General features: G+C 49.7%; 1 protein-coding gene across 4 annotated transcripts in view; it reads right to left on the minus strand.

Moving 5' to 3' along the window:
• The window catches only part of TMOD1 (tropomodulin 1), an 84,357-nt gene that overhangs the window by 52,980 nt on the left and 4,546 nt on the right, over positions 1–26,831 (minus strand). For all 4 annotated transcript variants that reach the window (XM_087419440.1, XM_087419439.1, XM_087419438.1 and 1 more), the window contains exon 2: positions 9,830–9,998. In XM_087419440.1, the coding sequence (XP_087275566.1) occupies positions 9,830–9,949 (120 nt within the window). In that variant the 5' untranslated portion in view covers positions 9,950–9,998. The remainder of the gene's footprint in view (positions 1–9,829; positions 9,999–26,831) is intronic.

Here is a 26,831-nt window from a genome sequence, read left to right on the forward strand (position 1 = left end):
GAATGCCATCCCTCCTCCTCCCCTGCACTCATCTTTCCAAGCCCTTCGCCTGGGCACCCCGTTTAGCCTTTGCAGTGCTCTCCCCCACTGATCTGGTGATTCTCTTGCCAAACTCCCCTAGGCATCTTGCCAGTTCTTAGATAATGCTCATCCTAATTTGTCCCGGAGCACATTTATGCTCTCTCTCTCTCCAAGGAGGCGGAGTGCCCCTCAAGAGCCAGCTGGCATGTATCTTAGTCGTCTCTGAATCCCCAGCCCCAAGTGCTGGGCGCTACGAAAATGTGCTCTGAATTGTCCAGAATCGCACAACACTGATGCTCCAGCTGGGATACCCTTCAGGTCAACATCACACTTGCTGCCCCAAGCTGTTTGCTGGGCCATCAGCTGCTGCCCCAAGCAGGTTTGGGGGAGGGGACCGATTATGAAAGGTGCCAGAGTGGGGTGCCCACGATGGGACTGGGTCCACTGATGGGAGTTTTGGGAAATGCCAAGCTAGAGAGTTAGACCTTTGTAATGTTTTCTTTGGGGATCTGGATTTGGTTAAATTCCTACCTTCTTCTCTCACTCTTCCTCAGAGCTTTCGGCAGAGCAGAACATCAGGCCATCAAACTGGCAAACCTACAGTGACAGACTCCAAATTGTCCCTGATGTCATGTCTCCCCTTCTTGAGTAATAAAAGCACTCCAGTCTTCTAGCTGAGCGCATGGCCGCTCAGACTAAAGACTACATTCAGCAGGCTCCCTTGCAGCTATGCTGAGCCCCGAAGCGAAGTCGGGGTCAATGACAAGAGACGTGTCCAGGGGCAATTTCTGGTAACCTTCCTTAAAAGGCTCTTGAATAAGGGCTTTTCTCCTTTTCTTTTTTTCTCCTTTCCTCTCTTCTGATGCCTGGGATGCAGCTATCATGGCCACCACCTTGGACCATGCAGATGAGGGCTACACCCCAGGGGGGCAGGAAGATGAGCTGCACGGAATCTGGGGCTCGGGGAGGGTGAGGAAGCTGAGCTCCACACCAGCTCTGGACTGCCCACCTCTGAACTTTTACCTGAGGGATCAACAGACCACTGCTTCAGTCATTTTATTTTGAGTCTCTGCTACGTGCAGACAAACTGCATCCTGGCAACCTGGAGTCCCATCCCAGGGTTTTGAGGCCACAAGGAGGGCACTGGTGCTTTGACTTTGGATTCTCTTTCTGCAAAATGAAGGTCAAAAGCCCTTTTAACTTGAAACCTCAGAATAAAGGTTTGAACTCCATATAGAGGCAATTTATTGCCGATCAGTTTTATCACCACAGGGCCTAACTGTTCATTTCCACTCAACTGAACTGCACTGCATTATGGGGACACTCTGTCAGGGCAGCTGCATCTGGTTGTGCAAGTTGTGCACTCCACAACTCCAAGGGTATTATTTTCTCTCTGGGTTATGTGAACAGCAGCTCCTGGAGTTGTGTAGTATACAACTTGCACAACTGTACGTGGCTGCCTTATATCTGGGGTGGTACAACGTGGCTCCAAATATCAAGAAGCCTAGATTCTAGTGGGAAAATCATATATTCAAGTTCAACAAACATTTATTAAGCACCTGCTATGTGCCAGGCACTGGGCTAGGTGCTTTCCATGTATCTAATTGTATTTACATATACATGTCAATACATATATATTTATATTTGCCAATATATGTATTTACATACACACACACACACACACACAGAAACAAAAACCTGTCATATAGAACAGAGCTAGAGTTGCAAACTGGGAGCCTACAGTCTAATCAAATATCAAAACTTGGTTTGTTTGGTCTGTGTGTTTGAATGAGCTGCCAACATTTTAAAATAGGGAACTTGCATATAAAAATTTGGATTTCTAGCATCTCTTAAAAAATCAGATGATGTGGCAATATTGGGCCTGCACTTTCACATTGGCAACAATTGGTGGAGCTGAACAGCAAGTGCCTTTTAGTCCAACACAAACTCTTCTGTTTGTCTCAGTCCCCACCTCTCCCTACTGTCTCTGACAGAAAGGCCAAGAAACAGTTACCATTTATCATTGGCTGTATTGTTGCTTTTCTTCCTGGAAGATTAAGTGGTAAATGAAAACGTTCTTATGTCCACACCTCTTTCAAGAGTGGAAAAGTAAAAGATGAACCAAGATGGTCATGTCCCTCAAGAAAACTGGCCCATCTTCCTTCCCTCATTTACATGACCTGCCTGACGCTGTGGGTGCTTGGTTTGCTGCCTCTCAGGTAGAAAGTGTGCACTAGAGTGGTAGAGATGGGAAGAAACTGGGGGGTGGGAAGGCAGGGTTTACTATAGTGGTTTTTTTTCCCTTTTAAGGGTGATCTGAATCAAGTAGGGCAGAACTTTTACATGCGTTAAATCTGGATGATGGGAAGATAGGTATATTCTGTATTCTACTATATGTTTACCATGTTTCCTATTAAAAATGTCAGAATCAAAAAGGACACCACTCAGTGTCTTGGAAGGGAGGGTGAGGAGGGCTTCCGAAAGGAGGAGCGGGAGGTTAGGCCTTGAAAAATGGGAGGGTTCTGACTCGAGAAGTGGAGAGGTCCGAGAGGTCCCCCAGCAAGCAGAGGCAGGGAGCAGGGGACGGAAGGGAAGGAGGGCATTGTGGGGAGGCCGGGGGGGTGTGGGGGACGTGGTCATGGGGCCAGAAGACAGAGGGTGGGTGGGGACACGCTGACACCTGGCCTCCCTTGCCCTCACCCCGCCAGGCCCACCCCGGCTCTGCGCACAGCCAGCAGTGTTTCTAAGGATGTGTGCCTATTTTTAGAGCAGAGATTTATTTCTTTCCATCTCAACTGTTTACTTCTGTCCTGGGCTTGTGAATCTGCCGGTTTGTGTTACAAGGGAGAACTATGGCCCTGTGGACCAAACCCGGCTGCTTCCTGCACAGCCCAGAGCGTCCTCCGGCTTATGGGATAGGATTTGGGGCAGATTTTACAATTTTGTGGAGTCTAGTGGGAAGCCATGCGGCATGCCAGGAAGTCCCAGCTTCTCGTCCTGGGTCTGTGGCCAGCTTGCTGTGTGACATTGAACAAGTCCTTTCCCCTCTCTGGGCTTCAGGGTTTCTGTTGTTGTTTTGATTTTTCATCACTAAAGTGGTAATAATAATACTTACCTCAAAGGGTTGGTATGAGGATTCAATGAGCTACATCAAGCATGGAGTGAATGACACATGTCCAGGAGGGTCTCCGCACAGCAGGGTGTCTGTACATGTGGGGGTGGGGAGGGAGGCTGGATGGTCTCTAAGTGTCCTCCTAGCTCTGAGATTCTACAGCTCTAGGTTCTCTCCTCCATCCTTTCTTCCCACAGTTCATGGCCCCTCGTTCTCAGAACTCTCAACATTATGGGCCAAGGGAGGCAGGTCTGCCTGAATTTAGTCCATCACCCATGGCTGTGTGATTCTGGGCATCCATTTCCTTTCCTTAGAATGGGTTAGCCCCAACCTGTGAGCACCGGTCTCCTAGGATCCTCGTGGAGATTTGATGAGATGGTGCCCATAAGACACTTAGCGCAGAGCCTGGCGTGTGAGAAGACCTCAGCAGAGAGCAACAGCAGTTAGGATTATTGTTATGTCAGGCCTTGCAGGGGCCTTGCTGTTTTCCACGGTTGTGTCTGTGGTTATAGGCGACACAGATTCCCACGAGCGGATTTCAAAATCAGCTCTCAGGACCCAGCTTCTTTCCAAGGTTGGGATTATCTCTTCCATCTTCTCTCCCACAAATATTTTGATCCTTTGAGACACTTTAAAAAATATTCCTCCTTTTCCCCAAAGCCTCTTTAACAAGCAACATTTATAGTTAAACTGTGTTGGTGGCTTCTTTCTTTTTTTAAGATAAGTATTTATGGTGAAAATAATATAACAACTTCAAAGCAAACTGAACTGGAAAAACAATTTTCTGGTAATTCCCACTCTGTTCTCCGAGTTCCCTTCCACGCTCCATCCCACACGTGCTCCCAGGAGGTGGGAGTTAACAGCGCAGGCTCCCAGGCCCTGACTGTCTAGGCTGGAGTCCCAGCACCACCTGTGCAGCATCCTGGACAGGGTACTTCATTGCTCCAAGCCTCAGTTTCCCCATCTTTAAAATGGGGCTGATAACCAAACCTCTCAGAGGACTAAATGAGATAATCATGCAGAGCTTTGCCCGTGGCACACTGGTAAATGTTAACCATCGATTGATCCTATAAGAACTTGTACACTGCACCCTGCACAAGTCACGGTGTGACACATCCTTCTCGAACGTCTCATACGTTGCCCATTTTCCCCACTGCCTGGTACAAAAGCAATCTGAAGCGAGGAGCTGGCTCAGCTTCAGAGCAGCATCCACTTAACTCCAGAGAGACGAGAAAGGGCAGCTCCCCTTGGGGAATCAGTCAACAGTGGATACTTTTAGCACAAGGAGCATTCCTCTCCCGAGGGAGTCCAAGGGCAACAATCTCATGATAAGCTCGAGTTTTTCCAGGCCGCAGAGTGAGAGATAGAAAGTTTCGGGGACTTTTTATTTTTTTTTAATGTGCACAAGTTTGGACTCCTCTGCTGCAAACAGAGCTGCTTTCCAGCTTGGCGTACTGTACTCTGTCACATGACACGGGGCTTAACGACCGCATTGCTGAAAACGTGACCCCCCCGAAAGTGACAGCTGAATTCAGGGGACAAGACTGCCAGGAACTGCTCGTAAAATCATGGATGGTTAGAGCTGGAGGGGGTGTCTGAGGGCATCTGGGCTGGCTGTGTCCACTTTACAGTTAGGGAAACCGAGACCCAAAGAGGGGCAAGCAGGAGCCTAAGTTGGGAGCAGAGGCAGGACTGAACAAGGACTTCTGCATCGCAGGTTGTTTCCAAGAAGAAAGGAGGGTGATTTCGCACACAGCAGAAGGTAGTCTGTGGCTCAGACTACCTTCCCGAAGACTCCAGCAAAGCCTTATAGCAGCGTGGCTAGAACGGGAACTCTAGAACCACGTCACTGCTCTGCCACTGCCTCATTGCGGGACCCTGGACAAGTTACTTGGCCTCTCGGTTTTCTCATCTGTAAAATGGGGGTGATATTGCCTGCATCACTGGATTCTGAGGATGGCGGATTCTGAGGATGGCTGGGTGAATTAATATTTCCAAAGTGCTTAGAGCAGTGTCTGCACATAGAAAGTGCCACACGAGCACCTGTTAAACGAAAATTAAAGCAGGAGGCATATAGAGTATGACAGAGAGAGCAGGGGACCTGGGTTCTGGTCTGGTTCCGCTTGGACGTGTGACTGAGAACAAGTTCCTTCCTCTCTCTGGGTGCAGTTTGTGCTCTGTAAGTGGAGAGGTGGACACCTGCCGGTGTCCACCTGGCCACCCTCTCACGCTCTGCATACCTTGGGCCTCTCCCTTCGCTGGGATTTCAGCACGTGGGCCAATGGCAGGTGAAACTCAAGCTGGAATGTTTGTGCTCTCAGAAAGACGGGAGGCCTACTAGGTCTTTACAAACTCACGTACTGACTTGCAAATCAGGTAACAGAGACATCTCAGTGAAGGGGCCAATTGTGTGGCAGGGACAAAAACCCCACTGGCCTCTGTTATCTCCTATCCTCTCTCTGATTTCCCTTTTCTTTTCCTTGAACTCAGAGAGAAAGGGGTCTTTGAAAATGTCCATTTTGAAACCACATGGAACGAGACCCACAGGTCTCGGATTGCCCACCCTACCCCTAGTCCAAACGCACATTTGCCTCCTCCTGCCGGAGTGGGGGTGCACACAGTGGAGCCCGTTTGAAATCTGAGTCTCTGCACCCTGGTCCTGTGAGGCTAGGCAAGTCAGTCAGTCCCTGGTCCTCCGTCCCTCAGTGGACACAAGCGTACCTTGTTTTCGGTCACCTGGGAGAAGGGCTGGCGGAGCTGGCCGAAGGAGAGGTACCGAGGCCCTGGGAACTGGCTGCTGGGGCCAGATCCCCTGATATTTGGGGCAGGGGCGCTGTGGGAGCTCTTTGCCAGTTTAGAAGGAAAACCGAGCTCCCAGCTGGGGCTCCACTCTCCGTTCTGACAGGGCTCCTCTATCTGCCCTCCCCACTCCCAGGTTGGACGCTTGGCTCTGGCCTGTCATCACTTACCCCATTTTCAGCCACAGCCTAATCTAAATCCATTCCCACCCAGCAGCTCGGGGCAACTCCAACAGCTCCAAGGCCTCAGGCAGCAGGCCTGGCGGGGGCCCTGGGGGTCTGCACTTCTCTCCCCTGAGAAGAGCAAAGATTGTGCAACATGGTGGAAGGGTTTCGGAGAGGGGCAGGGGCCCTTCCTTATCTTCAGAAAAGAACTCGCCCCTCCCCCCGCCCCGGTCAGGCAGGATGATGGGGGCTCCCATGTGAGCCCTTCCTACCTCTCACCCATCCCCCTGGCGTCTCCTCCAGTCCATCTGTCCTCAATCAGCAAGCCCACCGCATCATCGCCCCCAAAGGCTCCCCTGGCCCTCTGAGAAAAGTCCAAACTCTTCAACCTGCCTGGCCCCCCCGACCCCCATTGTCTCGTCCAAACCTCCTTCCAGGCTCCTCTAACCCTCCACAGAAGCCACACTGACAGTCCCCGACCACAGTTACCTTTCGTGCATGAGCCTTTGCTTGTGGCCTTCACTTGGCCTAGAATTCTTTGTTTTTATTCTTGACTTAGAAAACTCCGGGGCCCAGTTCGAACGTCACCTGCTCTGGAAAGCCTCCCACCAGTAAGAATTAACCCTCTCCCTGAGGTCCTGTCTGCTCCCTCTGTTTAGGACGTAGTTTATTATGCCCACCCCCCCCCGGACTGAGCACCCGAAGGGCAGAGTGCCCGCCAGGCTGCCCTGTTGGTGGCCAGCACAGGCCCCGGAGCCTGGCAGGTAATGGAGTCATGCGTACTGAATTGACTAGAGGTAGCTACATCCCCCTTTTTTCTCACTTTTTAAAGCTATTTGTTCTTGTAATTCTACACAACAGTGATCTAGGACAGAATTAGAACAGAATAATTTTATAGCAATGTGGCTGGAAGGTTGATTGTTTCTTGTCTCCGTCGCTTGTTTTTACTGAAACCCAGGCTAACAGAGAGCGATGGTGTGGGGAGGAGGAACCCAAGGCTGCCCCACCAACGCTGCCGTCTCATCCACCTGCACAGCCTCCTTTGGGAGCCCTCTCCTCGTGGCAGGGCAGGGGGAAGGCGTGAATAGCAAGATGATGACATGCTGCTGGAGGGATTTGTCATTCTGTGGGGCCTAGGACCCAGGACCCCTAGACAAGGGTTCTGGGTTATCTAAAAAGAAGCCATTTAATTGAATTTGGAGAAGACCAGGTTATAAGCTCATGGAGGCCCAGCCCTGAAAGGGACCAACCAACTTCATCATTTCATGATGTAGGGAAGGACAGCAACTGGTCCATGGTCACATGGAGTGGAAGAGACAGGGCCAAGGGTGAACCGGACCTCAGACCTCTAGTCCTGCACTTTTCCTGCTGACCTCCACTCCCTCTGCACGAGCTGCAATCACTCGAGGGCTAGTGAAATGGTAGAGCTGTGCTCTTTTCTTTATGGATGACTGTTAAACTAGAGTTGAGCAATGATAGGTTAAAAAAAAAGGCATGAAATGTCCCATTTTTAACTAAAAAATATATCAAATGGAAAATTCGCTTAATTCAGTGACATTCATTATCTACCTTCTCTGTGCTGCACATTGACCGGGTACCTGGGATCTAGGTATAGGATGAAGGCCCTGTCTACTAGGCCACCTAGGAATTCCTCCCTCAGCCCCACTCACGGCTCCAGGGTGGCTGGCCCAACCACACACAGGACCAGGGAGCCTCCTGCCTCTTGATGCTGTGTCCTGACTGTAGAGGCAAATTCTGAGCATTAAACACACTTCTTAAATGTGCCAACTAGGAAATGCAATGACAAAAACATCAAACAAGTGACAGGGATTCTTCTAGTCCTTTATTTCTCAGTTAATGCATTCCATGACACATGCTCCCCACCATCTGGAAGCAGCTGGCTAGACAGAATGGTGGCAAGGGCCTTTACAGACTCAGTTACTGTGCCAGCCAGGGGGCAATACCCTGCAGGGCTGGGGCAGGTTCTCCAGGAGGCTGTATGCACCCTGAATCAGTGTCCGGTATATGGCACTGCTTCTCCCATAGCCAGGATTCACGGGTCCAGGATGCAAGGGTACAAACGGGAGTGGCACCACCCACTACTACCTCTAGTGACCCATGGGCAAAATGCTTCCTTCCTGTTCCTGTGACCTTATGCTCTGCTGGCCTAGAGGTCTTAGTTCCAGAGGGAGGAAGGCTTCTACCAGGAGACACAACAGTGATTCCACTGGACTGGAAGTCAAGACTGCCGCCCAGCCACTTTGGGCTCCTTATTCCTCTGAATCAACAGACAGAGAAGGAGTTTCTGCACTGGCTCGGGTGATTGGTCCTGATTACCAAAGGGACACTGGACTGCTGCTCCACCATGAAGGTAAGGAAGAATATGTCTGTAAGACAGGCGATTCCTCAGGGCTTTCTCAGGATCACCATGCCCTGTGATTAACGTCAATGGAAAACTACAAGAACCCAATCCAGCAGAACTACTAATGGCCCAGACCCTTCAGGAATGAAGGGTGGTGTCATCCTACCAGGCAAAACCCCACGACCAGCTGAGGTGCTTTCTGAGGGCAAAAGGAATACAGAATGGGTGAGTGTAAATACCACTACGGCCATGTGACCAGTTAGACAAACAAGGACTATAATTGTCATGAGTATTTCCTCCCTCTTTTGTTATGAACATGTTTGTGTAGGTGTGTGTGTGTGTATTAAGCAAATATCTTTGTTTTCTTCTCGCTCTTATTCTCTTATCATGTAATGTAAGATATATTGATTTTATGTCATAGCATTTAAGTATTGTTAATTTTACATCATAGCACTTAAACTGTGAAATATCAAAGAGAAGAGTAAACATCACTCAAGGACTTCGCCTCCTCTTCTGGAAGGTGGTACATGGGAGAGCTGTGTCATGTTAGGCAGAATTATGACCCTGTTATTGTCTTTATATGGAGATAAGTGTGGTTTAAGGAGATCTGTATGGGTGCCAAGTCGACAAAGACTGGACTTGTGATGGTTAATATTAAGTGCTAACTTGAGAGGGCCATGAGGTGCCTAGACATTTGGTTAAACATTATTCTGGGTGTGTCTGTGAAGGTGTTCCTAGATGAGATTAACATTTGAATTGATAGACTTAGTAAAGCAGATTGCCCTTCCTGATGTGGGTGGGCCCCATCCAATCAGTTGAAGGTCTGAATAGAATGAAACAGCTGACCCTCCCACCAGCAGGAGCAAATTTTCTTCTGCCTGACTGCCTTGAGCTGGGACACTGGTTTTCTTCCTGCCTTTGGACTTGAACCGAAACATCCGTTCTTGCTGGGTCTTGAGCCTGCCAGCCTTTGTGACTGAAACTACACCATCGGCTCTCTCGGTTCTCAGGCCTTTGGACTCACACTGGAACTACACTACAGCTCTCCTGGGTCTTCAGCTTGCCAATTGCAGATCTGGGGACTTGTTAGCCTCCATAATTGTGGGAGAAAATTCCTTATAACAAATCTCTTTTTATATGTGTATATATCATATTGGTTCTGTTTCTCTAGAGAACCCTGAGTAATACACAACACACACACACACACACACACACACACACACCCCTGCACAGGCAATGTTATTCCAGTGTCACTGCCATAAAAGGGAAGAGGACGTGGTAGCTTTGGGAAGTCTGCACCTGCCCTCCCCCAGGTGGTGACGGTGGCTGCCCCTGCACCTGTGACACCTGCTCCCCTTAGTGCCTACTCACATCAGGGTCCAGCTCATCCAGCTCGTTTTCCAGCGTCCTGAGCTCTTCCTCTGTGAGGGCTCCGAGGATTTCGTCTTCATCCAGGTCTCGGTATTTCTCTAGCTCTCGTCTGTACGACATTGTAGAAGAGCTTGTTTTTGTCTTCCGAGTCTGTGTGCTGATCTATGACCTACCAGAAAGAGACATATCTTAGAAAGATCCTTCTTGGATTTGCTCTCTCAGAGCAAATAGATACTGTCACTCACATGGCGGCCTGGGCACGATTTTATAAAAAGTCTGGATAATAATTACTACAGCAGAACACTGCCCTACGCTGGACTAATTCTCTAATAAAACTGTGCAAGATAAAAGTCCTGTGGGGCATGCGAATTAATGAACTGTAATTCGTTGTATTGGCACGGCCACTAATTACAGGTAATAGGTGGTCATAAATGGCTTATGGGTGCCTGAAAACTATTTTATTCTTCAAGTAGTTTAAATAATTTTCTGTACGACCCTCCACCCTTCACCCCACACCCGGAAGGAAAATGTGAATGCTGGAAAGTCTGCCAAGGCCGACCTTAAAAGAGGGGAGCGTCGATGGTTAGCTGAGCACGTGCTGCCTGCAGGCCCTTCTCCGACCATATCCCACGCGAGCCTCACAAAAAGCAGCAGACAGCAGTGGCTGACTTGCACTACCACGTGCCAAGCACGTGCTAAGCACATCACGAGGATTTTCTAAGTTAACTCTGGGGCAGGTATTTGCTGTTGTCCCCACTTTACAGATGAGGACACTGAGCTTAGAGAGGTTGAGTGACTCACGCAAATCACACCACCAGGAAGGGGCAGGACTGCCATTTGAACCCAGGTCTGCTGGCTTTCCGAGCGTGCATGGCTCTGGCCACTGCATCCCAGTGCGTCTTTCACAGAATCACCCACTGTCGCTGCCAGAGGAGACTGCCTCGTTCAGACCCCTCCTTTCCCTCCTGAGGGAACGGCTCAGAGGGAGGAGGTGACTGGCCTAGGGGGTCCAGAGGGACTGGGGTCCAGTTCTGCCACTTCCCAGGCTGCTCTCCTTGGCTAGAGAAGGCTACTGCTCATTCTCCACATCACAGAGGATACCTAACCCCTGTGTTTGGGTCCTGTCTCTGCTATGTCCCAGAACCATGACATTTCACCCTTGTGAACTCATCTGATGCTGACGCCACACCTGTAAGTTGAGTCTTTCAACTAAAACCATGTTCCCAATGAAGAAACTGAGGGATGGCCTAGGGCTTGACTCAGGACCCTGTCATCGGACCCCAGCTGCTCCGCCCTACACCACCCCGCCTCTCATCTAATCCGGGGGACACAGCAGGGCCTTACGCCCTTCTGCCCTCCTCCTCTGAAAACATGACGAGCCCAGCTCACACGTCACCTCCTCTGTGAAGCCTTGTGTCCCCTCACTAAGCAAAGGTCATCACGGCCATAGCACTGGGTCCACACTGCGCCATGCAGCTCACGTGTCTGTCTCCGCAGCTTCCCCACGGGCAGGGCCTGGGTTTGCTTCACGCTGCACTCCCCAGGCCCCACCCCAGGACTGCACACATGGCAGGAAGCTTTTTACTGAAATGGTCCCAATTCCAGTTCTCTACCTTCCTTGGTTGGTCTAGTCAGAAAGCCTTGAGGAGATTCTGGGCCCTTCTCCTCTTAGAAAATGTCAGCCTGCTGCAGAAGCTGCCAGCACCTCTGTGTTTGAGCCTGTTCCCACCTGTCCTTCAACTTATGTGAGCTGAGCCATCAGCCTTCCTTTCTGAAGCTGGTGGGCCGAACGGGGAGGCGGCAGCTCGGGGCTTCCTCACACGCTGTGGAATGGACTGAGCACTGTGTACGGAATTGGTGTTATCGGCTGAATTGTGTCATCCCCCCACCGCCCCAAACTCATACGTTGAAGTTCTAACTCCCAGTACCACAATGCAAGTAAGAATGTGACATTACTTGGAAATGGGGTCTTTGCAGTCATAATTAGTTAAATATCCATGAGGTCACACTGGGGAAGGGTGGGCCCCTAATCCAACATGACTGGTGTCCTCATGAAAAGGGGAAATTTGGACAGACATGCACAGGAAGAACACCACGTGAAGATGAAGGCAGAGATCTGGGTGATGCTTCTACAAGCGAAGGAATCCCAAAGATTGCCAGCCAACCACCAGGAGCTGGGGGAGAGGCCTGGAAGAGATCCTCATAGCCTCAGAAGGAACCCCCTGCCAACACCTAGATTTTGGACTTCTAGCCTCCAGAACTTGGAGACAATAAATTTCTGCTGTGTAAGCCACTCAGTTTGTGGTACTTGGTCACGGCCCCAGGAAACTAACACAATCGGTGTCACCTTCTGCGTGGCAGTTTGCCTCTTTAGATCCCCATGTAAACAAACAGACAAAACCATGGCTCATCTGTGAAATGACTGATGGAATTTTCCAGAATAGAGAAAAATGAAAACTAGGAAAGGATAACTAATCAATCAAAAAGCTGGAATTGGTTGTTAATTAAAAACGAACTAAAGCCAAAGTTCACTTAGCTAACAGAAAAAGCCTCCATTTCAGAATGCAGAGCTACGTCTTATTAATGTAAGTGTGTGCATGTGTGGGCATGTTGTAGGAGAAATCCACTATGTGACAGCTGGCTTGATAAGAAAGGACTTGCTTTCCAAATACAGAAAGCCGCGGTGCCATCCTTTCCTCTAAGAATGGCTCAGCTTGGCCTGACACCTTCCTTTGACCAGACCCCAAGAATGCAATGTTCAGACCATAAATGGGCCCTCCTTTGATTCATTTCTATTTACTTCCAAAGAAGCACAAGCAGCTGACAACACTCTGGTATAGATGAGAAAAACCTTCCTGAAGGCCCTCAGAGAACAACCTAATTTGGCTTTTCTGAGTGAAGCCAGGAGACGATCCCTGGTCTCCAACCCGGGGCCAAGAGGGACCGTTGTGAAGGGCTCGGAGGCTTCCGGAACCAACTCACAGAGACATCCAGGACCACCTCCGAGCTAACATCTCTCATGTGGGCTGCAAAACATGTTTTTGGTGCTCAGATAGGTTTTGGGCTATACCAAGTTCCACGGGACTGTGGACTACAGGACTGCTCAGATATTTTGGTGTGTTTCCACACACTAGATGTCTCCAAGAGGGACAAGGTACAAGCAGAATTTCCCAGTCCTTTTGACCATAAAACCATATCTCTGAGAAGCTGCTCCTGGAATTGGAATCTTATGAAACAACGTCTGGGATACACAGCCTTAGATTCACCTCTGGGTCCCACGAGGGAGCCGCTCAGAACCACACAAAAGGGGACGTAGGGACAGGACCAGCTGGGACAGGTTTGGGACCCTGGGAGCTTCCCATGCTTGTTACCTTTGCCAGCTGACTCATTTATGGGAGAAAGGACAGGCCAGGATGAGGGAACAGGAGGGAGAAATCCACATCAGAGCCAGCTTGGGAGAAAGAGCTGGGAAGGAGCAAGAAGAGAGGAGGAGGTGGCAGCTATGGGGCCTGCCGCAGGGGGGATGGGGCTGGGGTGGCAGGCCACCTCCAGAGATGCCACCCTGAGGGGGGCAATCATCAAACTTCCTGAAGAAGTCTCCCTCTTAGCACACACAAGAAAGTCACTGTACCACTTACACACCCCAAGGTGCTGTCAAATTAAAAAGTCCTATTTTAGAGGATTTAAAAGGCCCTTTTTAATGTCAAGTGTCCTGTGAATATTATGGAGTGATGAAGCATTACATTAAATAAGCAGAGAGGAACAGAGAACTCCTAAGGTAAACCGCGGAGCTGTCAGCCTCAAGCCACACTCACCCACTTGGCTCCCACGCATGGTTTCTCTAAAGCAAGATTCTCCTCCTGTGGTCGGAGACATTTAGGACTGGAGGTGGGGAGGAGACAGGGTGGGAGGGAGATGAAAACAGCGTGTTAATAGAGCCCCCTGCAAGCTCGGCCTTAAAATACGGCTTGGAAGAGACGGTACTTTATAACTGTTAATAAAAGGCCTCCGTTTCCTAATAAAAGAGGTGTCACGGATGGATGCAGGCCCGAGACTCTCAAGACTCTGGTTGGAGCGTGAGTTGGGGGAGTCACTCCCGGGTGATGCTCGCTGAGTTCCTCCATCCCCGGGCCTCCATGTGCTCATCTGCAAAATGAGCACAAGTGGGCTGGGAAATTCTGCTGGTACCTATCCCTCTTGGAGAAATCCAAGAATTACAGGATCACAGGGGTGGGCTTTCAACAGTGCCCGGGGGAGATCTCAGGCTGGGAAAGCTCCTCGGGGCACCTGCAGGGGGGTCAGGAGGAGAGGCTAAGAGGGGGGCTCCCCTGGTGTTGCCTGGTTTATTTGGGGTTCCATATAAGATCTCCCTTGAAGGAGGGATTCAGCTGCAAAAACAAAAAGTTGAAAATCACTGGATGGGGTTTCTTCATCTGTACAGTGAGAGGGTCACAGTACTCGCCCCAAAGGGTGTTGTGAGGATTAAGTGGCCACAAGCAGATGAGGTGCACAGCCTGGGGAGGGGGCGTGGTCAACGCAAGCTCAACAGACAGGAGCCGCTATTCTGAGGCTGCTGCTGCTGCTGCTGTGGGGGTCGCCACCTCCCCCTCCCTACTCCCCCCACACTGTCATCAGACTGGAATTTCCCTCAGGTAAGCACCTATGTCTTATCCGTCTTCATGCCCCTGTGCCTGCTGAATCTGCCAGCACGGAATGGGCACATTTGGGTTTTGGTCTAGTGTCCTTGGAACCTTGGGTAGGCCCCTTTTCTTCTCAGATCCTCTGTTTTCCCATCTTCAAAATGGAAAGATCAGACCAGGCCCGGGAGGGCTGGGACCCCAAGAGGGGAGGGACAGGCAGGAAGGGATAGCCGCCAGGGCCCCCAGCGTGGCCCCCCAAAGCAGAACCACACCTCTGTCACCGGCTTTATAAACTGCGTCCTGGGTAAGAGTTAGTGAGAAAAATAAAAGCGTAGCTCAATACACTTAAAACCTAGTACCAAATCTGGTGTGTATATTACACTCACAGCATCTCTGGCCTCCCTGCTCCTCAACGGCAGAAGCCTTAAGCCAAGGCTCAATATGAAAAAACAGAATTTACGGGCTGTGCCAGGAAGTAAAACTTGGCAGGATAGACAATAAAAATTAGTGGGTCAAGGGCTGAGGCCATCCATCAGGAAACTTCAGAAATGAAAGCTCCGCGATGGGGAAGCTCCTGGAAGACCAAATGTGCCTTTAAATCTTTCACGGGAAGCGGGTCCAGTCCCTTCGGCTAATGGCTTCTCCAGCATCTCCCCTGGGAACGCTCGGGGAGGAGGCGCTGGAGCTGCGTCTTGATTTACGGACTGCACTTCCCCGAGGTCAGGAGGAGCTGAGTCACAAGTTCAAATGAATATTTTCCAGTTATGCCGTCTTCTTATTGCAGCCCCAGTGAACGTCTTGATGATGGGCCAAGAGAGGCTGATTTATAAACAAAGTTGATTCTTTTTTGTTTTTGGTGAGGAAGACTGGCCCTGAGCTAACATCTATTGCCAATCCTTCTCTTTTTGCTGAGGAAGATTGGCCCTGGGCTAACATCCGTGCCCATCTTCCTCCATTTTGTATATGGGACACCGCCACAGCATGGCTTGATGAGCAGTGCATCAGTCCACACCCAGGATTCGATCCTGCGAACTCTGGGCCACCAAAGCAGAGCACGTGAACTCAACCACTATACCATCGGGCTGACCCCAAAGTTGATTCTTCATACCCCACCTCCTCGTGTCTTTGTCCCTCTCTTTGGCTAAAGGGATTTTAGGCCATGATCCCTCATCACTGAAGCCTGCACCTCTCTCTTCCCTTGGCTCTCGGGACACAAGAATGCCTGAGACGTCCCCTTTTCCTCCTGTGAGAGCTGTCTCCCCCCAACCCTCCTTCAAGGGGCACCTCTAGGGACAGCCATGCTTTAAACCATGTGACATCCCCCTTTAGCTGATTGGACAAAATGGGTGCCTGGCTCAAGGGTGGCTTGGGAAAAAACAAAAAGGATGACGGGTGAATGAGCTCCTCTGTTTCCCAGCATTGGTATTAATTTCCTGGGACTGCCCTAACAAAGTACCACAAACTGAGTGTCTTAAACCACATAAGTTTATTGTCTCTCTGTTCTGGAAGCTAGAAGTCCAAGATCTAGGTGTTGGCAGGGTTGGTTCCTTCTGAGGGCTCTGTGGGACCACCTGTTCCAGGTCTCTCTCCTTGCTCTGGGAGCCTCAGGCATTCCTAGCCTTTACCTGGCAGTCTCTCTGTTCTGGAAGTGTCTGTGTGCAGGACACCAGTCATACTGGATTAGGTCCTGCCCTCATGACCTATCTTAACTTGACCATCTGCAAAGACCCTATTTCCAAATAAGGTCACATTCACAGGTACATCTTTTGGGGGGACACAATTCAACCCACAGTGGCATTGGACTGGGACAGAAGGGAATACGAGGCAGATGGTGAGAGAAGCTGGGGTGAAGGGACGTGACCATGATGAGCATGTGGAAGCTCATGAGGGAGGAGATGTTGAGGGAGCAAGAGTCCTCAGGACGGGGCTGAATTCACGGGGCTGAGAGGGAGATGGAGGACACCGTGTCCCCAGAAGTGCCCAGTCCCTGCTCCCTCAGGCCTGGCTACGGCTCATGTTGGATTCAATGAGACCCCTGTCCCCCCATAATCCTTACGAGGCCACCCCTCTGCCCACACTCCCCTCACCGCAGTCAGGTACCTTGAATGAGGCCCTGGGTTCCCCTGGGTTCTGCCCTCTTCTCATGCTTCCCCTGGGGGTTCTCTTCTCCTCCCACATGGAGTCTGTTACCAGCTGACTCTCCAAGCGTCTCTCTCCAGCCCAGGCTCCCTGCTGGGCACGTCTCCTGGAGCCCCTCAGGATGAACATGCCCAACCCAGCGCGTGGGCCCCCTTCCCCACCACCACATCTCCTCACTTGGGTGACCGCACCTCCACTGCCCGTCAGCCACCCAGGCCAGCCTCAACTCTCCCCTCCCCATCCTCCCAGCTCTGGTGGGTCATGCCTGTCAATCCTCTCTCTCTCTTTCTCTTTTCAAATTTTTTTGGAATGTTATAGCTTTTTTAAAAAATTGTGGTAAAATGCACATAACATAAAGCTTACCATTTTAACCATTTTAAGTGTACTGTTCAGAGGCATTAAGTACATTCACATTGTTGGGCAACCATCACCACCATCCATCTCTAGAACCTTTTCATCTTCCAAACTGAAACTTTATACCCACTAAACAGTAACTCCCCCTCTCCCCGTCCCTGGCAGCCACCGTTCTATGTTCTGTCTCTATGAATCTGACTACTCCAGGGACCCCATCTAAGTGAATTATATGGTATTTGTCCTTTTGTGCCTAGAATCCTATCTCTTTAACATCCTTTGTGTCTGTCCCTCCTCTCCCTTTTCACGGTCTTCCCTTTTTAACATCTGTGTCACCATATCAGCCTCCCAACCCGTCTCCCAGGCTCAGTTCTCCTACCTTTTTGTCCCCGCGGAACTCAGCCTACAAATGATCTTCGTGAAAACCACTTCCGACACTGCTCCCGAGCTGAAAACCCCCTCGACAGCCCGATGATAACAGACAGAGACCTGGTGGCCTCTGTGCCTCCCCAGCTTCTCATCCCCCCCACAGGCCTTCTCCCTCCAGCTGTTCCAGACTGCTCATCCCTGAGCACCCCTGAAATCTCAGTCCTCTGGGCTGTTCTCTCAGCCCGGAGCACCGTCTCCCGCCTCCATGCCCTCGGAAGTCCTATTAAGTCCTCAAAGCAGAGCCCCTCCACACCGCCCCCCAACCTCCTTAATGGGGTACCGTGGCCTCTCTCCTCCCACAGCCCCGGGAGCAGCCCTGGGCAAGCAGCGCTTCCCTGCCCTGAGACGAGTCTGTGGCTCCCACACGTCTCAGCTGCCCAGGCTGGGCTGGGTGAGGGCAGCAATCCCATGGGACCAGCCCCACATGTCAGTGCAAGGCCCTGGCCTGGCTCAGAGTAAAGGCTCCACGACTGCAGGTCAGACTGAAGTGTCATCAAGGAAACAGACCCCCAGGAGCAGAGTTGACAACCGAATTCTATCCCAGACCAGTGACTCCCAAGGGAAGAAAGTCAACTGACCCTCGGTTGGTGGTGTGGGGCAGGGTAGGGTGTGGAAGGGGTAGATAAGTAGGTGATGGAAGTTTTGGGGGGCTTAACTTCCCTGATGTTTAGGTTTTAGAACAGGGTCATAAAATGTAACACAATAATTACAGCAAGAACCACTCTGATGTGCAGAGACCTTTGCAGTTTATAAAACAACCACCACGTTCATGTCTGCAGTCTCATGTCCCCTGCAGGGCAAGAAGGGAGTGTGCCTCAGGGTGTGTTGTCACCTGTGATGGGATCCAGACAGAGGAGAGGAGAGAAGGAGAAAGAGCGAGAGGGAGAGGGCTGGATCCAGAGGGCCGAATCCCCAGCCAGCTCGCTTCCCCAGGGAGCCCCTGCACGCTGACGACGACCTAGGCTCTCACCCTGCCCTGCTGGAAGATTCTCCCCGGCAGGACCGGCTGCAGAATTTGCCGGGTCCAGTGCAAAATAAGACCGTGGAGTCCTCTGTTCAAAAACAGGAAACAAGTGCCACTAAAGGTATCAAGATGTAAAGTTTTTGCTTTCTCTCATGCTCTCTCTCTTGATCCGTCATAGTGTTTTCTTCTTTATTATTTAATGTCACAATCACACAGGTGCTTGTGTGCTGCGACTCAAAGCATGCACGCCAAGTCCACTGGCTGCCAGCTTCCCTCCCCTGCCAGATGCAGGACAGACGCGCCCTGCCCTGGTGGGGCCCAGGCGGTCAAGCCAGGCACCTCCTTCCCACAGTGGGCCGCTGCCCCAACACATGGAGACGGGCGATCCCAATGGTATGGCAACCTCTGTGCCAGGTCCCTAGGTGCCTGGATCAGGGGTGACGAGAGGCTTTTCCCGCAGAGTTGCCAGCTGATGCACCAGGGGCGGAGAGCTCCAGTGGTAGCTGGGCTGTGGGGGAGGGAGAGGCTGGCAGGACCTGGGAGCGCCAGGAGGTGCTGCAGCCGGAGTCTAAGAACCCATCCCCAGGAAGCAGAGAGGCAGCAGGAGGTGGGAGTGAGCTGAGGCTCCAAGCCGTGGTGCATGCGCCACTGGCCACGGGACTTCACTTAAAAATATACATCCAGGGCCGGCCCCGTGGCTTAACGGTTAAGTGCGTGCGCTCGGCTGCCGGCGGCCCGGGTTCGGATCCCGAGTGTGAACCGACGCACCGCTCCTCCGGCCATGCTGAGGCCGCGTCCCACATACAGCAACTAGAAGGATGTGCAGCTATGACAGACAACTATCTACTGGGGCTTTGGGGGAAAAATAAATAAATAAAATCTTTAAAAAAAAAAAAAATATATATATACATCCAAAGATAAAACTCAAGGAAGCGACTGCAGAGCATTCAACCAAGCACAGGGTCCTTCTGAGAGCAGGGCAACTGCACAGCCTGCAACCTGTTCCCGGCCCTCTCCCAGGACACACGCCCTGAAGGCCCAGGGCCAGACTCAGCCCTGTCTCACTGGGATGGTCCTTTTGCTCCCCAGTATCTTCCAACCCATTGGAATCTCTGGCCCTTGGGTTCTATAGGAAGCTGGGGCCGTTGTGTAATGGCAGAAGGAGCACTGGGATGGGAGTCAGGGGACCTGGTTACAAATCCTGACTTTGGTTGAGGACTTGCTGTGTGACCTTGAGCAAGCTGCTATACCTCTCTGGATCTCAGTTTCCACAATCTAATTCATTGGGTGAGTATTTATTGAGCACCCACTATGTGCAGGGCATGGTAGGCCTTTGTGGAAGAAACAGAATTTAGCAAGACAGTCCCCAACCCTCAGGAAGCTTATAATTAAGTTGGGAAAATAAGACTCACACAGAGATCCCTGGGGTGGTGTCACACACACGGTCTCTTCCTCCACCACTGGGGGAACAAGCAGGGCCGTTAGCCCCACTTTACAGATGAGGCCTTGTCTCAGGCCAGCCTGGTGGGAGGTGAAAGCTTGGACTTGGATGCAGACCTGGGCAAAACCCTTGCCCCGGCTCTGACGGGCTGGGCAGCTCGGGCACATCTCTTAGCGCCTCTCCAGGGCACGGGTTCGTCTGTAAAGCGAGGCCCAACAGGTACCTCTCACGGGCAGCCGTGAAGAGGAATGAGATAAAGGGTGACGCCGCTCAGATTGCTGCTGTCCTCCCCTTCCCTCAGTCCCACGATGCCGCAGCCCAACACACCGAGCCCACAAACACTGGATGGGTGGGCACGCCCGAACAGCCAGAAGAAAGACGGGGGTTCTCAAGTGGCTGTCCACCCGGCGTAAGTCAATGGCGTGAGGCGTTGGCCCCAAAAGTCATGGTGCCATCTCAGCTGCATTGATAAAAGTGCAGGGGCCAAAGCAAGGGCGATGAGGGTCCTGCCCGGCTTTGTGCTGGAGCTCAACTCTGGGCCCCCACGCTTTCATTGGGGAGGTAATTTTTCTCTTTTTCAATAAGGCATAGCTTATACACAGTCAAGCGCACAAGTCTAAGGAGTACAGCCCACGTACTCTTCCCGTACGTACACACCTCTGTCAACACCACTCAGATGAAGACATAGGACACCTCCAGCCCACCACACGGCCTTCCTGTCCCCCCTCCCAGGCCATCTCCCTCAAAGGTCACTACTATTCCGACTTTTAAAACCATAGATTAGCTTTGACTGTTTTTGAACATCATACAAATGGAAACACACAGTGGGTGTGTTCTTGTGTCCAGCTTCTTTCACTCAACATCACACGTGTGAGATTCACCCACATTGTGTGTTAACAGCAGTTTGCTCTTTTTCATTAATGTGTAATATTCCATTATATGAATTATACTATAATTTATTTATTTACTCTACTGTTAATGGACGTTTAAGTTATTTCAAGTATTTGGTAATTCTAAATAGTGCTGAGGATGTCGTTTGGTAGAAATAATCACTCATTTCTCCTGGGTATGTGCCCTGGAGTAGAACTGCTGGATCATAGAGCAGGCATACATTTAGTTTCAGTAGATACAGTCAACAGTTTTCCAAAGTAATTGTGCTTTTTACATCCCCACCAGCAACGTATGAAAGTTCCAGTTGCTCCACATCCTTGCCAACTCTTGGTATCATCAGTACTTTTCATTTTAGCCATTATGGCGCATGGGTAATGGTATCTCATTGTGCATTTCCCTGATGCCTAATGATGTTGAGCACAGTTCATATGCCTATTGGCCATGTGGGTGACACCTTCTGTGAACTGGGCCTTCTCTCTTGAGTGGTGCTGAGTCCAGATTAGGGGAGCATGGTGTCATACAAAGAACAGTCATCACACACTGCAAACCTCTAACGGGCTGACCTGGGGAAGAAGGAATAGCAGTGGTCTGTGGCTCCCCCGTGGGCAGAAGACATAGATTTCCCAAGATTATCAGGATGTGGATTTCCAATCAGCACAAGGAACTTTCCAATAAAAAAATGCCCACGGATGCACTAGGCTGATTCATGAGGTGGTGAGCACCCATGACGGCAGTCACGTGAACAAAGAAGATAGAGTCCTAGATGAGGTCTCCCGGAGACAGTTGACATCTCAACTGATGGTGGTTGTTGGGAGTTGACAGGATGAGATTTAAGGCCCTTTAAGGCCTGATTCTATTATGAAAGACATGTTTGGGGCCACTGAGTAGAGAGGATGGGGACTCAGAGACCAGCTGTCTTTAAAAGACTGGTTTTCTGGCCTGTTTGCATTTATTTTTCCCTGGCTGACCTCATTCTCTTAGTCATGGGGGAAAGCACCTTCTGAAAGAAGCAGGGAAACTAAACACAGTGTTTGACTCCATTGCTCTCTGCAGTTGCTACGCGCTCCATCCCAGGACACACTGAGCCTCTAAGGTCCACAGGTCAAAGGTGTCAAATGGCTTAAATTAGAAAGGCCCGTGTGCGTGTGCCTGCAGGCACCAGTGCCTGTTTTCATTTTGCATCTCTTAAGGTCATCCTGGTGTCTGAGTCACCACACAAATCACCGTAAGCAACAGGGTTCCAGGAAAAGACTCTGAAACCATCTCCCTGCCCCAGCTGGCCTGCAAACCCTGCCACGCTCCACTCGGTGGCTCCTTCTCCCCACATCTCTGCAACTCCCTAGTTCAGGCCGCCGGAAGCTCTCACCAGCCTCTGCCTCTTCCATGCCATCTTTCTCCACACCTGAAAAGGGCTGAAAAGGGTTCTAGCATGCCAAATCTTAATACGAATGAGAGAGGCCATCAGAGTTCTGCCATCAGATGCATCATCTTATTGCACCCTCCACCCCCAAGACTGAAAGCTGCTTGAGGGCAAGCACCTCTGTCTCCCAGGGTCCAACACAAAGCCCTTCACTAATCAGGTGCAAAGACAGGTTTGTTGAATAAATGAATGAATGAATCAATCAATCAATCAATGCCTAGTATTATTACAGACGGTCCCCAACTTACAATGGTTCAACTTACAACTTTTCAACTTTATGATGGTGCAAAAGTCATGTGCATTCAGTAGAAACTGTACTTCCAGTTTTGAATTTTGATCTTCTCCTGGGCTAGTGATGTGTGGTACGATACTCTCCAGTGATGCTGGGCAGCGACAGCTCCCCGTCACCACGCGATCCTGAGGGTGAACAACCGCTACACTGACAACCATTCTGCACCCAGACAACCATTCTGTTTGTCACTTTCAGTTCAGTATTCAATAAGTTACATGAGCTAGTCAACACTTTATTACATAATAGGCTTCGTGTTAGATGATTTTGCCCAACTCTAGGCTAATGTAAGTGTTCTGAACCCATTTAAGGTAGGCTAGGCAAAGCTAGGATATTTGGTAGCTTAAATGTATTAAATACATTTTCAACTTATGATATTTTCAACCTACAATGGGTTTATCAGGACGTAACTCCACTGCCACTAGAAGAAGACCTGTATTGGCTTTGACAGCCATAAGTCAAAAGTGTTGGTAGCATAAAAGCTGGCTTGTAGAAAAGCTTGTGGAGCTCACTCCTGTTCTCATTCTCCATTTTACAAACGTGAACTTTGTCACCTCACCTCACAGCAGGTGTTAACATAAGGTACAGCTTTATGAAGCCTGTTTTTGTATTTTCTGAAAAACCAATATGAAAATTAGCACAAACAATGCCAGAAGGCAAATGGAAAATTGGGGGGGAGAAATATTTGCTGCACATCGAACAGAGGGCTAATTTGTTTAATAGACAAAGAGTTTCTACAAAAAAAAAAAAAAAAAAATAGAACAGCCCAGTGAAAGTGTAGGAATAGGAATGGAACAGGAAATTTATTATAAAGCATGCTTATTAGCCATTTGTATTTTTATGAACAGACAAGGAAACTCACTCATAACTATAGAAAAGTAAATTGAGAAATGAGACATCAGTTCTCATCTATCACATTAATAAAGATGAAAGAGTCTGAGAACTCCCAGGGTCACAGCTGTGGAGGAGACCCACATTCTCACACAGAATAGAAGTGTACATTGGCGTACCCTCTCTCAGGGCAAGTTAAGCTGTATCTATCCAAACGCACACACCCTTTGACTCAGCAATTCCACTTCTAGGAATTTATCCTACCGGTTTACTCACTGAATTGTACAAAGATATATGTGCAAATTATCTGGTTATTATCTATATTAGCAAAAAACTGGAAACCACATAAAAGTTCATCAAAAGGGCACTGGGTAAATAAATTATAGTGTAGACATACAAGAGAATGCTATTAACACCATCCTTGAGCTATTATTGCCCATTATGTCACTATACCTTATTATAATATATAATAATATAATATAATATAATATAATATAATATATAATAATGCAAGCATTATTCTGTACGTACCGCGTAGCAGGCACAGTGCTAAGCTCTTTACATGGATTATTTCATGCAACATTAATAACTGTGAAGTAGGTAGCTTTTTATTCCCATTTTACAGATGAAAAATCTGAAGTGCAGTAATCTGACTGTATTCTTTCCTAGGGCTGCCATAACAAATTACCACAAACCGGATGGCTTAAAACAACATAAACTTATTCTATTGCAGTTCAAAAGGCCAGAAATCGGAAATCGAGATGTCGGCAGGGTTGGTTCCTTTTGGAGGCTCTGAGGGAAAATGTTGCACGCCTCTCTCCTCGCTTCCAGTGATGCTGGCAACCCTTGGCGCTCCTCGGCTTGCATCTGCATCACTCTAACCTCTGACTCCACCGTCACGAGGCTTCTTCCCTGTGGATGTCCTCTCTTCTTCTCATCAGGACACCAGTCACCGGATTCAGGGCCCACCTCAACCCAGTATGACCTCATCTTAACTAATCACATCTGCGAAGACCCTATTTCTCAATACATTCACGTGCTGAGATTCCGGGTGGACACGACTCTGGGGAGACAGTATTTAACCCAGTACAGTGACCAAGGTCACAAAGCTATTAAGTAGTAGGGCCGGGATGTGAATCCAGGCAGCCAATCTGACTGTACTCCTTATCACTACTCCAGGCTGCCTTCCCATAATAGCTTGCACTTATGTAATGCTAACATCCCAGGCCCTGTCTAAGCATTTTACATATAATAACTGATTTAGTCCCCAACAGCCCCATTTTATAGATGTGACAACTGAGGCACAGTTAAAAGTTACCTGACTTCACATGGCCAGTAACTGCCAGACCTTAGATCTGAGCCCAGGGAGGCGGCCTCCAAAGTCCACATTCTTAACCACCATGCTAAATGCCTTCCACCTAGCGCCCCATCATGACAATACACGCTGAGAATTACAGCTAAGAAAACATTTTTCTCTCCTGAAAGACTAGTGTTCTTTTTTATCGGACGTGAAGTGTTCTTCAATTCATCTTGTCTCCCTTTCCCCTTGGCTGTCACGATTCATCCCAGAGCTGACTTGAGTGTCCAAATACAGTTGCCATCTTCAGCTAGGAGGCTGGCATAGTCTTCTCTCCTTATTCTGGGTTGGGCATTCTTAACCTGGGCTTCTGAAGGGCCTTCAGGGGGATCCACGCACCCACTGATATGATATGCAAGCTGCTGTGTGTATGGATATGTTCATTTTTCTGGAGCAAGGATCCATAGCTCCCGCCAGATTCCCAAAGACTTTCGTGATCCTAATCTTGAAGTGTTCTGCTCTGTCCCTTTTTATTTCTGTTCTTAGTTAGTTGCCTGTGCAAGTTTATTTTAAGCCATCTCAAACCCCTGTAATGGTGTAAGTGGAACGCAGTATAAAAACCATAAACAAATGCATGCAATGCTGCCATCCAGTCTGACCTTTTAAATCTTCCTGTGTTGCATGGAGGAAGTCCATCTTCAGGGCTCGTTTCTCCCTTGTCCTCTGCGTGGTTTTGGGGCAGGCATCTGGGTTCCCACCCCAGCACGGGCCAGGCACTCATCCTGTGCTCAGATCCTGACCTTGTAAGCAGTGTGCACTGAGAAAGACAATTGGACACAGGAGCCTGGAGCTCTGGCGCTCAGGGGAAGTTCTAGGCTGGCCAGGAACTGGGCAGTTTGACTTGAAAGCCCTGTCTGCGCTTAAATTTCTCCAGAACATAAAGGAGAAGGTGGCAAGGCGGAGGAAGATGGAAATAACCCATTGCTGCGAGGCCAGCTCCTTCCAGCAGCAGGCCGTTTCTGGGGCCTTGTCCTGTTGTCCAGTGCGCTCTGGCCATGTGCCCCACTGCATGCCCCTACCCTCAATCACGTGTCCCACTGCTAGTCCCTGCCACCTATGCGTCCTGTTCCGGCACCTTCCCCACACGCCCCGCCCCCACCATGTGCTCCATCGTGTTCTCTGAGCCCCTGCACACACCTCACTAAAAAAAAAGACCAGAAAGAGCCTTTGATTTTTTTTGCTGAGGAAGATCCACCCTGAGCTAACATCTGTGCCAATCTTCCTCTATTTTGTATATGGGACGCTGCCACAGCATGGCTTAATGAGTGGCATAGGTTTGCGCTTGGGATCTGAACCCTCAAACCTGGGCCAAGGATGTGGAGCTCACGAACTTAACCACTACGCCATGAGGCTGGCCCAAGAGCCTTTGATTTTGAGTCAGGGCTTAAATGAATTCATTTGTACATTTTAATGAAAACACTTCTTTTAAGCAATGGCCAACGGAACACTGAGATAACCAGTACTCATCTTGGTGCTCAAAGTGTGGTGGTCTGTGTATGCAGGAAAGCATCGCATTATTAGGTGTTTATTAGAGCTTATCAGGAATTGTTAATCTTATTAGGGCTTATAGAAACAAGAAGTTTATTACAAATTCAGAGCCTCAGGCCCCTCCCAGGCCTACTCAGCCAGAATCTGCATTTTTAACAAGACCCCGAGTGATTCAAATGTTAGAGAAGCGCTTGTATAGAACACAAGGACCTCCACCTCTCGGGTCCACCAAACTCTGGAGAGCACCTTGGTTCTTCGGGAAGGCACACCCCAGCTGGATGACCTGGAACAATTCCTCCTGGCGTTCACTATCCACTCTACACGAAGCGGGTAATAACACCTGCCCTTCCTCCCTCCAGGATTACTGTGAGTTTCAACTGAGATTGTGATGGGGCTGACAGGGCTGCAGAGTCGGTGGGGAGCAGAACAGGTGTGGTCTCTGCCCTCACGGAGCTGGTGGTCAGGTGGGGTGGGGAAACATGGTACAGACGCTGGTTGATGTTGTGTGATTGCCATGGTTATCATTGCTTACTCTTTTACTCATTCATTCATTCATTCATTCAGTGGTCAGTCATTTATTAAAACATAAATACTTGCATTATGCCGAGTGCTGCACTCTGAGCTAGACACTGGGGAAGCAGAAATAAATGAGTCATAAACTCTGTCCTCAAGGAGCTCTCAGTCTAGCCAGAGATAAGGACACGATTACACTTAGAACACACCATGGCTGGTTCTCTGAGGTCCATGCAGCGGGCTGTGGGA

Source organism: Ceratotherium simum, chromosome 29 (assembly GCF_057802395.1).
Source record: "Ceratotherium simum simum isolate JZ-2026a chromosome 29, ASM5780239v1, whole genome shotgun sequence".
Taxonomy (NCBI): Eukaryota; Metazoa; Chordata; class Mammalia; order Perissodactyla; family Rhinocerotidae; genus Ceratotherium; species Ceratotherium simum.